At 30.8% G+C, this 13584-nt stretch overlaps 1 protein-coding gene across 1 annotated transcript; it reads right to left on the bottom strand.

Annotated features, from left to right (window-relative positions):
- Positions 1-1163: 1163 nt before the first annotated feature.
- On the bottom strand, positions 1164-4096 carry LOC122610484 (receptor-like kinase TMK4). Its single transcript, XM_043783469.1, has 3 exons — positions 3351-4096; positions 1729-3203; positions 1164-1609 (listed from the first exon to the last, which is right to left on the bottom strand). The coding sequence occupies exons 1-3, from the start codon at positions 4094-4096 to the stop codon at positions 1164-1166; spliced, it is 2667 nt and encodes an 888-aa protein (XP_043639404.1).
- Positions 4097-13584: the final 9488 nt, after the last annotated feature.

Raw genomic sequence — 13584 nt, 5'->3', positions numbered from 1 at the left:
GTTTTGCATACATTTGTTAGATATCACTACCTGTAATATAGATACCAATTCTCAACAAATAATGACAACTTGTTCCACATAATATAAATAATTTATAATAAAATGGTTAATGGTAAAAAAAAAAACACCATGAGTTTGAATTAATGCTTTAGTATGAGCAAATTTAACACGAACATAAACTTTACAAAAGGCTCAAATGATTTTATTATAACTTAAAGTTTTCAAACCAATACAAATATAACCAAGACAATAACAATAAATATGACTAAGTAAACAAATTATTTGACCAAATGGAAAGAACATGACTCAATGAGAAAGATTTCCTAACTAATTTTGAAGAATTGATTGTTGGAAAGAAAACAACTATATTGAAATGGTTTTTTCTCTCTTAACCACAACTCCTTTTTCTTCTTTTTTTACATAAAACAACAAATTCAAACCTATAATTGATAATAGCCATTACATAGCCCAATAGTCTAAGGTTTCCCTTAAGCCTATATATATTTCCTTAAAAGCCCATGAAACTAAGCTCATTTCTCCAGTCAAATTGGGAGTCCAAGCCTAGTATTTATCATCCCCTCATCACTTAACACTTTATATTTTCAAAATTTATCAAAAATTATAAGAACAATACTTACAATGTGAAACGTTAAAAAATATATACGTTTTAGAAGAAAGTTCGTCTCAAAATCATTAAAATATCTTTTTGTGAACCTGTAAATGAATTTATTTACGTTTCTTGTTCAACATATATTTTTATAACGTTTCACATGTGAATGAACTTTAAAAACATGTAATACATTACATAATTAGTTTTCACATTCTTGCAAAAAAGTTTTCTGAAAATAAAGGTCCCATATATAGACTTTCCTTATTTATATTAACTGAAGATTAACGAAGTTAAGTAGAACTTAAAATAAATATTCATAAAATAAGAAATCGTAAATAGAGGCGAGTATATTGTGTATCAATGCATAATGAAAAATAAAGGTATTCAGTGGTTGTATCAAATTTTTTAAATGTCATCCTAATATGATAAAGTTTAACTTATTTTGCAATAAAAAATACTAGGAATATAGAGAATGGATATGCATAAAATCCATTTTTCTTGAAGTTGACCTTTTTTCTTTTGTTACTTTACAATTTATTAAATCAGATATATGTTAAAACGAGCTTAACCGAAAGAGGTTGAGCATTTTTGAGGTATCCTCATCGTCTTGCAACATTTCTGGAAGGCTCATATGGTACTTGTGGCCATAAGTTATATCTTCTTTGTGTCGAGAGGGATTCCATTCTTCTACAAGTTGAGCCAAAATACCCACTACATAACCCATGTTAGGTCTCTGAAATGGTTCGGGTGAAGTGCAGTAGTGTGCTAACTCAGCCACCTTCAAGATACTTTGAAGGGTTTCACTGTCATAAGTCTCAAGAACTTGATCAATGAATTTCACCATGTTTTCTTTGTAGACAGGGACCCTTCGGAACCATGTAACCAACTGATATCTCTCATCAGACATACTTCCATCTAATGCTTTGCGGCCAGTAATCAATTGCATCAAGATTACTCCAAAGGCATAAACATCCACTTTTGTTGTCAGCCTCCCGGTAACTGTATTGACATATACAAAAGAAAGTTAAATTTTAGTTGTTAGGAAATACAAAAAATGTAAAAGAGAAAAAAATATATATATTTTGAAACTGAGAAGTGAAGGAGGTAGTTTTTCTCACTAGCATATTCTGGGGCCAAATAACCGAAAGTCCCTGCCAATCTTGTCTCTATTGAGCACTTTCCATCGGGTGCATTCTTAACCAAACCGAAATCTGCAACCTTTGCTCTCAAGTTATCATCAAGAAGAATATTAGCAGGCTTTAAGTCACGATGAATGAAGCTCTGTTGTGCTAAATTATGCATATACTCAACCCCTCTTCCCACATCTAAAGCAATTGAAACCCTTTGATTCCAGCTAAGAGGTTGACTTTTATGTTCTTTCCACTTAAACAAATGCTGACTTAAAGTACCTAGCGACATGTATTCATACACCAGAAGCCTCTCTTTATCATTAATGCAATACCCAAGAAGAGCGACGAGATGTCTATGTCTTACTTTTGTTAGTACCCCAATTTCTGCTTGGAACTCTTTAATCCCTTTTGTTTCGTTCACATCAGATTTCATCTTTTTGACTGCAATCTTAGTTCCGTCAAGTAACTCACCTTTGTAAACCGTACCAAATCCACCTCTTCCCAACACATTGTTATCACTAAAATTATCGGTGACTAGCTCAAGTAGTTGCATGGAAATCATTAAATTGTCATTATCGGAAATAGGTATTTCACCATGACTTCCGATAATTTGAATGCTTGATTTTCTAGAAACTCCATAATACTTGTAGGACACGAGCAACACAATCCCAGCTAAAGCAAAAACACTAACTATTACACTACCAATAACCACACGTAATGAACCATTATTTCTGCTAGAACTTTGTTTACGTATTGATGTATTGTTATATAAGAACCACACCGTTTTTTCGAATGGAGGTACATATCCAGAAATATTATTGTTTGACACATCAAGTAGTTGAAGATATGGCAAACGTGTCAAGTTCTGAGGAATAGGACCACTGAAATCATTAGCTTCTAACTGAACGTGCTTAAGTTGATACATTGAAGAGATTACATCAAGCGTACCAGAAAGGCCTTGAAGCTGATTGTCAAGCCGAAGATCGCTAATTGACGACATGGCAAAAGATGCAGGTATGGTTCCTGTGAGATTATTGTAGGACAAATGGATTGTCTTTAAAATGCTACTACCGTTATTATAGTCTGGAATGGAACCTATTATGCTAGCATTAGCGGCTTCAAATGACTCTAATTGATTAATATCGCCAAAGTAGTTTGGGAGAGCCCATGGCTCTAGATATGAGTTGTTAGAGATGCGAAAGTATGTGAGGCTATAAGTGAGACCGGAAATGAAATTCGGGGGGATTGAAGTGAACTTGTTATTGTCTAGGTATAGTGATACGAGTGAACTGAGGTCAGACAGAGTGGGCAAGGCGCCAGAGAATGAGTTGTTACTAAGAAAAATATAAGTGAGACTGGAAAGGTTGTTGAGTTGCGAGGGGAGGCTTCCATTGAGGTGGTTGTCAGTCAAATCAAGTTCCATCAAATTAGAGAGATGGTCGATATTGTCTGGAATAGAACCGATTAGGTTTGTCCCGCTGGCAGAAAATGATGTTAAGTTAGTGCATTGAGTGAGGTCATTAGGGAGACTCCATGGTGCCAGTAAAGAGTTGGTGATGTCAAACACCTCGAGATTTATAAGACCATGAAAGAAATCCGAGGGGATTGAAGTGAAGTTATTGTTACGGATGAATACTTGCCGGAGGAGAGTGAGGTTAGAAAAAGTAGGCAAGGGACCTGAGAGTGTGTTTCTTGCAAGGTTAAGCATTTCGAGACTGGAGAGGTTGTTGAAGCGAGAGGGCAGGCTTCCGGTGAGGTTATTGAAAGACAAATTGAGATCCTGCAGATTGGGTAAGCTGCTGAAAGATTCGGGAATGGAACCCGCGACCGATGCCCACCTGGCATCGAATAAACGTAAGCTAGTACATCCAGCGATGTTTTCAGGGAGAACCCATGGAGCAAGATTGGATGGGTAAGAGATGGTAAAATTTTGGAGACTGATAAGTCCGGAGAAGAAATCTTGAGGGATTGAAGTGAAGTTGTTTCTTACAAAGGCTACTTGTCGGAGAAGAGTGAGGTTAGCTAATGTAGGCAGCGGTCCAGTAATATAGGTATGTCGAACTTCAAGAGTTTCGAGGCGTGAGAGCTTGTTAAGGTCGGATGGGAGGGTTCCGCTGAATGATTTTGTAAAAAGTTTGATGGAGGTAACACGACGATTGGATGATGAGTTGTCACAGCTGATTCCTTCCCAATCACAGAAGTGTTTATCGGCTCCCCAAGTAGATGGGGGATTCAAAATGGACTTCAAAAGCTTAGTCATGATGGCGGCATCGTCGTCGTCAACCGCTATGGAGAAAGAGATCATAAGGAAGAGGAGGCAAAAGAAGCGGAGGAGGAGGTGGCGTTGACGTGCCATATATTGGTTCTGGGGTGAAGATAATCGATCGAGTTGTGGTGGTCGTCAATTATAAACTACTAATTACCATGGGAAGTTAATTGTTTAAGTGACCCCTGTACTTAAGGAGCTGATGCCTAAATGATGGAGTTACATACTATACGTTCTTCTAGAAACTAGACTATATATCTGCAATAATCATGCATCATTCATGCATCATATGTGTATTATATATCATCACCGCGTGATCAAGTTGTAGTTTTGGAATCATCCTTATATAATGATAAGAATAGTTATCACAATTCTTAGAAAAAAAAATATCCCGTATCTATCTATATCTATATATCTAATAAAACGATAGTTATTCTAGCTTTTTAAAGTCATCCAACTCAACTTAAACCTATCTTTAGATTTTGCCACATATAAAATATTTCCTATGTGTCATTTCTATGAATTTATCCCATTTAATATATACTACATTCCTTTTTTGTTACAATATCAATAAAATAAAATCACAACATATTATGAATAAAATAATCAATTTTTAATTTGTTTCCAAATAAATAATTGCTAACACCTTTTTTCCAATATATAAGTTTGTTAATTACTAACATATAGAAGCGTCTATATCAATATGTGTTTTATATTAAATCAATATAACAAGTTTATTTCACAAAATTGTTCTTACTAATTGTTTGTATGTATTCTAATATTTTGTTTGTCCACTCATTTATGCAGTGGATTTGACTATTAAGAAAATTTTGAATATTTGATTTTTAAATATTTTCAATTATTTTATATAATTTTTTATCTAAGCGTTGCTTATTAGAGATTTTATTGATTCAATACTAAAAGTTTTGAAAATATAATTCAAGAGCCGCGCATCGTGTGGGGTAAAAATCCTTATATAATTATATCTATAATACCTTATAAAGCAAACTGGATTCCTCCCTTAACTTAATTAAGAACCTGATAAGACAAAAATGCCCTTAAATAATCTTCCTTGCTAAGCACCCTCTCATGTAATATACCAACTATGCCCTTCAATCATTTTCGTCTCTAGCAAAGTAAAACCCTATTAACACCACCACCAGATTGCCTTCCCTACCACCGCCGCATTACGCGGATACTATGCTCAACTTTTTTCATACCAGAGTAGAATTTGACGTACGAATGACTTAATTGGTTATTCATATGCAAATGGGATATAAGTTGGTTAGGTATTTAAGTTCGGTCTTCAACTAATTTTTCCAATTCATAAGATTAATGAGACTTAAACCTTTATTTATTAAACGAAACATATAATAAAATTAATATAAAACTAATTTTATGCCTAAATTTAAATTTCAAAAAGCTATATATTCACTTTCTCGTATTATATATGCCGAATTCCTATATATCTAATATATACATCACACGTATGTTAAATAAAGATAAAGCTATACAATAAAATCATAATTGATACAATAAAATATTGAAAAATCTACACTAGCCTTGTACCCACACGATACGGCGGGGCTTTGGAAAAAAACGCTGGTTAATTAGTGGTACCCCTGCGATTACCGGATCACCGTACCTATGGCTATGTGTGTTTTAGACGGCGGAGACGACGAATTTTTTTTTTTGGGGGGGGGGGGGGGGGGGGGGGGGGGGGGGGGTTATGTGTGTTTTAGAAGGAGGAGGTTCTGAGGGGATGTATGTGTGTGTTTTGTTCTGGAGATGTATTAGTGTGTTTTTTGGTATAATATGTGAGCAGTTTCAGGAAAAGAGAAGAGAGACAAATTGGGCGTAAGGTTTTTCTTAAGGGTATTTTCGATATATCAGGATTAAAGTGTTTGGTGATAGTGTAAATTAAAAGGGTAAAATAGGGAATTTAAAGTTAAAGTATTTAATTTGGAAAGGGGTAGTTTGTTTATATAAAGAGTATAAATAATTGATTTATAGTATACAAGAAGAAATTAATCCTCGATTAAGATTTCAACAACAAATTACATCTTTAATATATAATAACTAAATAAAAAACTTAATTAATAATTGAAATATTGTGTATTTTTAAATGAAATTTAAGTTTCAATTAAAATCATTAAATTTTAATTATGATTTTACATATTTAAGCTTTTGTAGATTCAATTCTAACCGAATAAATTCAAATATAGTCAATATTTTCAGAAATTAATTATATATTACTTTTTAGATTCAATTCTTTTTTTTTTTGGAGTTTTGATTTCACTTTACCATCAAATTTTTTTTTTCAAATGGTAAAACCTTAGGTTGGAGGTTTCTTTAAAAACAAGACTTTCAATCTTTAGATAGATGTAAGACATTTTGTATCGTAGCTTCTCAATATCGTGCTTTTTTGTCGGTATTTAGGTGTTAGTGTAACATTGATAAAAAAAAAAATTGAAATTGAGTTTTATTAAATACGAAAAAGTTATAAAAGGAATAGTTCAAGTAAATTGTGAAGAGTGAATCCTCTCCCCACACTTTTTTCACATATTTTTCCTTCCTCATGATGTGCTTTTTATTTGTGAAAAAAAGTATTTTAAATTTAAAAAATAATACATGCTTTAAATTTATAAAGTTATACAAGTAATTACCTCAACCTAAACACACACTAACGGGCAGAGAATCTTGTCGCGTGTAGTATAACTATTGATAAATACAAAATCGTTTGCAGCGGCGCTTGCAAACCTAGTTTAATAATATGTGTAATTCTAGTGGTTGTATTGTCATAATTTCCTATTTAAAACTATTAAAAAATTAGAATAATAGGAAGGTCGTAACCACCTGGTCTATTGAAAATCCAGTTTAGTCTAGATATAAAAAATAAGAAACATTAAATTTAAAAGAAAGACTTGTTTGGCATATCCGAACACATGTATCACGACAATTATTATCCTATCTGTTGGGATTTTATTAACCAAAAAGATGTTTATTCCAAATATAAACATAGTTCATTAATCAAGGGTTATACTTAAAACCATTTATAAATGTAGGATTTAAAACGTAAATAAGTAAATACGTTTAATTATTTAAATACAAACTAATTTATCTAAAATATAGTTAATGAACAAGTAATCAACCTAGTTAATTACTACTAGCGGAAACATGTAATAAAACAATTAAAACAATTTAATTCCCTAGCCAAGAACTACTAACCTCTTAGACGACCTCTCGAAGATGTTATTCTTGAGCAAGAATAACGTGAGCTTGCTTGTCGTGAAATAGGACCCAAAGCCGCGCCCCTCAAAAGACTCGTACACGTGAAAGGATCTTCAACACTATATTAAGTGCTAGCTATAACTTTACGTCATAACAAATACCTACCGGAAAATAACTAGAATGGAATGCTCTCCACCTATGGTGGCGTCGAGCTCCACACGAAAAGGAGATAGGAGAGAAAGGGTTTTTGGTGCAAGGATTCAAGAAGGAATAAGGGTTCTTTATATTGGCATAGAAAACACTTAGGTTTCCTTATTTGAATTAATGTGTTCTCCCTCCCCCCCTTCCTTGCGCGGGGGACCTAGTGGGACCCCCATGGGACGACTTTGTCGATCAATGGGTCGATCCATGGTGCTTGATGTCTGATCCCGCTTTCGACCCGATTTGCATTTCCGACATGCGAATCATTTCCAAATCTATTTTTGGAAACTTTTAGTTATTTCATTTCCAATGAATTTCTTGTTATTTATAAATTTCAATTAAGTCCTCCTCGTTCTATGTGTGCGACCCTAATGATTCATAGATATGCAGCCGTATATGTATATTGAAGTATTCTTATAATTATAACAGTCCCACTTGAGGATATTTCCAAATATACATCAAGTATACTGACACCGAACGTTCGTCTAGCAACACGACGACGCCCCCAGATATACTGTATGAATACATTCTTCATGGCTGAAAAACCAATACCGCCTATAGATTTTGTACATTAAACTCTTTTAATGTTTTGAATGATGTCTGAATGTCCCGATATGTTTCCGATATCACACCATACTGAGAGACCCCGATAGTTACACATACTCTCGTAGTTTGGCATAATTTCTCGATCTATGGATCTGAAATGATCTTAAACCGTTAATGCATTTCGGGGATACCTAAAAGGTTTTTAGAATAAATTTATTAACTAGGTATTTAAGCTTTTATATAGGCAAGAATCCTAATTAGATTAGAAACTTAAAACACTTAATAATTTCACCCCTTGGAATTTGTCCACCTCCTTCCCAAAACAGGGAAGAATGTCAGACCTAAAGGGCTTTGGGTAGGCTGTGTTGGATTTTTCTTAATTTATTTAGTATCTTTTATTTAATTTGGACCTTTAACTAATTAAAGTCCATTCAATTAATTATTATTTATTTGTCTAATTAGTTTAACTAACTTTAATTACGAATTACAAATAACCTGTTTATTTATCTAATCAAACATTAATTAATCAAATTATTTAATGAACTAACTTAATTAAATGCGCAAATAATCATATTATTTCGTATCTTCATGTTTAAAGATCATGGATATTCTATTGTGTGAGATCATACATGTTCAAAAATCCAAATTCATATAATTGGTTAATTTTACGAAAGATAACATAATATTAATACTTTCTTCATTCTTTCTTTTTGTTTTATTTATTCATTTATGTTTGTAAACATTGTTTATAAGCATTTTTTAAATCTATCATGTTTTAAATTTTAATAACCTATCGTGTGTGATCCAGTTGTATTTTGTTATCATCTTAATTTCTTCTTTATATATAAAAATATGATAAAGAGTGTGAATGTGAAAAACTACAATATTAATATAGTAACCTGCTTTTGATGTTGGATTATTAGAGTACATATTAGTATAGTATAATATACAGTAATATAATTCTTAATTAAAAAAATGCATATCAGACAAAATTACTTTTTGACATAGATCAATATGTTTTTATCGTAAATTCTAACAACTATCATCACTTGGGACCACTATTAGCTTACAATTCAAAATTTAATAAAATCTGCCTATTAAAAGAATTATTAGAAAGTAGATCATTTTCTTTGAAATGTTTGATGATTTTATAATACTCGACTCGTATAATCCATATACATCAAGAAGTCATTAAAAAGAAATATACAAGCAAGTGAGCAACCAAATCACCATTATTATGAAATTCCACATAGATGGGGTAGGGGAAATGAAAATGGGAACTTTGTCATCGCACATGATGTCAGTGTGAGGAAGTTAGAAAAGTGGAAAAAGAATGTGAAAATGTAAAAAAACAATAAAAATAATAAAGAGGGCCGATGCTAAGATTATCACGTATAAAAAAATAAGCCAGTTAAGGAAGCTAGTCCATCATGACTATAATTAAAAGGAGATGATATTAGTATTATGATTTTTTTATTAAGTTATTACATTTTGTACAAGTATTATAGCAGACGTACAGATGAATGATTCATAAAAGTGGTAGCTTAATAAAACTATCATCTTCAATAATCACTGTCGTGTTTTCACATGACTGAAGATAGAGTTCTAAACTAGTTTTGTATATATAGAAAAAAAAAAAAAAAGCATTTTACTTTGTTAATATGTTTCTAGACTAGCTTCATTGTAACTTTTTGTTTCAAGTGTTGACTACGTGTTTGAGTTGTTTATTTTGATCGATAAAGAAATTAGAGAGAATTTTTGCTTTAAGTTACAGGGAAAGTTCGAGCCTTAAACACTATTCTCGTACCCAAGTTACTCACCAAACAAGCTTCGATTCTATATCTCTCTAAAACTTTAATTATGCTCTAAGTATGAGATTTGCATACATATAAAGTTAGATGTGTAACCGTTTAAATATTAACTAGACTTTAGACCCGTGTCCAACACTGGACACGGGGCTTACGATATTATCAATATTAATTAGATCTTCATACATTTAAATTATAAAAACTTATAATTTTGAAAATATACGGATCTAAGTGTTATATTTTGCAAGTTGTAGTACAATAATCATAGCGTCACGGTCATTATTAGCCGAGACATATTGATTGAATTGTTTGTCGTAGTCATTCCACAAGACACATGCTATAATAATTTTTCTATTATAGAATATTTTGAAACCTGTTGTACTCATATTGTGATATTATAATGAAAGATAATTAACAATCAAAATATAAACATACTTGTGATCATGTAATTGACATTCAAGTATATGTATTTGATCATGATGTGGACCCATAACACGCATAGGTTTATTTTCAATTACCGGTTCTATGATAATTAGATAACAATTATGATTCTTTTTATATTCTTTAAACAATTAGGACTCTTGATTTGGGTGACACTGTAACTTTAAATATTAATACGCAAAACTAATAAATATAAAAGGAGAAAATTATGTACCTTTTTTATTGAAAGATATAATGCATCTTGAATGAAATTCATATTAATTTGGATTTAGTATTTAAGTATCCCTCTGTTATAAATCGTGTTTTGTTTTGTCATCATATGTTTAGTAATTCCTATTGTGTTTAGGATAATTATGTTGTATATCGTTATCTCTTATTATGTTTAGGATATGTATTGAAAGTTCAAATTATGTTTTTGTTAAATACTAAACGTAAACATTAATATTTTTAATTTATAAAAATCTAATCTAATATTTGTTAATAAGTCATTAGGTTTTAAAATAATTTTTGTAGACAATATTTCATATGTTAAATTTTTCTTAATTAATTAAATGATTGTAAATTTTAAAAAAATTCTTTCAAGTTGATGGCTAAAAATAGATATAAATTAAGTATTCAGGGCTAAAAAGTGTAAGTTATTGATAGAAAACAAAAAAATGTTAATTAATAAGACTTATTCTATAAATTAATATAAATATTAATATAATAATTTATTTGGATAATGATTATTATGATTTTTAATTTGTAGTTAATCTAAGTGATGACATAAGCGAAAATCAATTTGATAAAATTGAGCGATTTGATCGGTTAATAAGTTATTAGTTCAACTGTCTTATAATATATATTAAGACTAGTGTTTAGGCCCGTCCATTGGACGAGTATTTTTAAGATATATAAATCTTATAATAATCGTGAAACATAAAATGTATGACCAATATTACAACTTAATGAATACGAAAACTAAAGAAAAAATATATGAAAATTAACATCATATAAATATTGATTACAATCTACCTTTTTTTTCAACTTTAGTTAAATAAAAAGAGAAAAAAAAAAGTGTATGACCAATATCACAACTTAATCAATACGAAAGCTAAAAAAGAAACATATGTAAATAACTTCATATAAATATTGTTTCCAGATTACTTTTTTTTTCAACTTTAGTTAAATAAAATGAAAAATAAAAGTGTAAACCATTTTTTATTGAATAAATATTTAAAAAATAGAGAATTATTAAGGAGGGAGTATTAGGCTAAAGGAGAGGGATTAAGGGTGTCAAGTGTACCCCCAACCTCCTCCTCCATATAAATATTGATTTCAGTTTATTTTATTTTTCTTTTCCAACTTTAGTTAAATAAAAGGAGAAACAAAAAGTGTATGACTAATATAACATCTTAATCAATATGAAAGCTAAAGAAGAAACATATGAAAATTAACTACATATAAATATTGAATTTCAGTTTACTTTTTTTTTTTCAACTTTAGTTAAATAAAAAGAAAAACAAAAACTGTACACCATTTTTTATTAACTAAATATTAAAAAATAGAGTATTAACAAGGAGGGAGTATTAGGCTAAAGGAGAGAGATTAGGGGTGTTAAGTGTACCCCCAACCCCCTCTTTCCCGTTCAATGGACGGGTAGTCTCAAAATATATTAATCAAAGGTAAAAAAATTATAATCCAAATATATTAAATAGATACAGAAGAAAAATTAAAATACCTAAAAAATAAACATAAAATGATTGATGGAAGCTCACATGTATGCATCAATATACATATATACAAAAAGTATAGTTGCAAATTCAAACAGTAGCCGAGCATATAGTTACCCAAAGAAACCACAGTGTGATGAACCAAATTTTATAACAATATATCTAAAAATATAATAGGCCGGCTTATCAATTTTTAGAAATTTTTTTATTAATTATAAATATATAGGCCGGCCTTATAATTATAATAATTATTAAATAAATATTAAACAAATATAGGATTAATAAGGAGGGAGAATTAGACTCAAAGGAAAATTAGGGTGCCAAGTGTACCCCAACCTCCTTTTTTAATTATATTATTATAGATAGATTGTTTTAAAAAATTTTACAAAATAAATAAAGTTGAATGGAATGTAATTAGGTATTTTGGTGTGAAATCGTTATGCAACGACTAATTAAGAACCCATTAATAATAGTTAAATTCTATGGTCGTTAAGAATATAATTATTTAAGAAAAAGCTTATTTATTAAATATATATAATCATAGACCAAAGTCATTCTAGCAATAATGTTGTAATTGTATATTAACATTTAACATGATGTTGATGTTGATGTTAATAATAACTAGAAAGAAAGTAATAAAATTAAAAAACAAAAATAAAAAACATGGGTATAGACTATAGAACCCCAAAACATGTCGATGCTCTTAAGATGTTGGATTTGGGGGGTTCTCTATACGAGGTTAGGGATCCTAATCCACGAATTTATTTATTTTTGTCAAAGAGATACAGATGGAATATCAAGATTCGAAAAAGACTTTAAAGGGATTCTAATTCGAAACGGAAAAAGACTTCACATGTATTGGATCAATTCATCATTCCCAATCCCAATCTTGTTCCAACTTCCAATTCATAATCCCATCACCTCTCCATAAATAGTATACGTGGTTTTAGCTATTTAATTGACACATTTTAGCTATTTGAGTTTTATCCTTAGTGATGACAAGTTTTAGGGTTTTTCTCTCGAATATTTGTAACGGCCTATAGTCGACATCTCGTTGTCTAGCGTACGTTCAAAACTTTACTATTATACGGTGAGAATCTCTCATGTCATATTCCGACTGAATGCCCGGAAAAAAAAATGGACACATTTTTATCTACTTAATTGACACACTTTTGTTCATATATAATCCACGTTATATAATGACTTAACGCAGAAAGTTAAAATTGATTAACGCTAAGCTCAACATAAACCAAAAAGCATTTGAGAAATTACACTATATTATATTCTCGAAAACGGCATGATTCTATGAACACTTGGTTAGTATTATGTGTTTGAATATTTTGTGTATTAACGGTGTCGCACTGTCGGATATACATACTTATATTCTCTTTTATGTATAAGAGTTTGCATCTCCTATAGCCTATGTGGCATACCTTATTGTTACCACGCCATTATTTTCTTACATGACATTCATACTTAATCACCTATTACAAGGTCGGCCCAATAGGTTATTTGGGTTGGGCAACCGTTTTAGGCCCCCATAAACCCAAGGCCCATAATTTATATAAGTTTTGGGCTTTTTATTAATTATTGAGCTTTTCAATTAACAACTGGCTTATTTCAATAAGCTTGTATTTGT

Source organism: Erigeron canadensis, chromosome 8, assembly GCF_010389155.1.
Source record: "Erigeron canadensis isolate Cc75 chromosome 8, C_canadensis_v1, whole genome shotgun sequence".
Lineage (NCBI taxonomy): Eukaryota > Viridiplantae > Streptophyta > Magnoliopsida > Asterales > Asteraceae > Erigeron > Erigeron canadensis.
This window is presented reverse-complemented; position numbering and strand designations above follow the sequence as displayed.

Bases quoted from the DNA above. Each gene is read 5' to 3' on its own strand.
- LOC122610484 (XM_043783469.1), bottom strand. From the start codon at position 4,096: ATGGCACGTCAACGCCACCTCCTCCTCCGCTTCTTTTGCCTCCTCTTC. The intron at 3,204-3,350 runs TTCAATCCCCTC...GACAAACCTAAT, and splicing joins ATCCGTAACAATAACTTCAC to CGGTTCTATTCCAGACAATA. The intron at 1,610-1,728 runs GTGAGAAAAACT...ATGTCAATACAG, and splicing joins TTTGGCCCCAGAATATGCTA to TTACCGGGAGGCTGACAACA.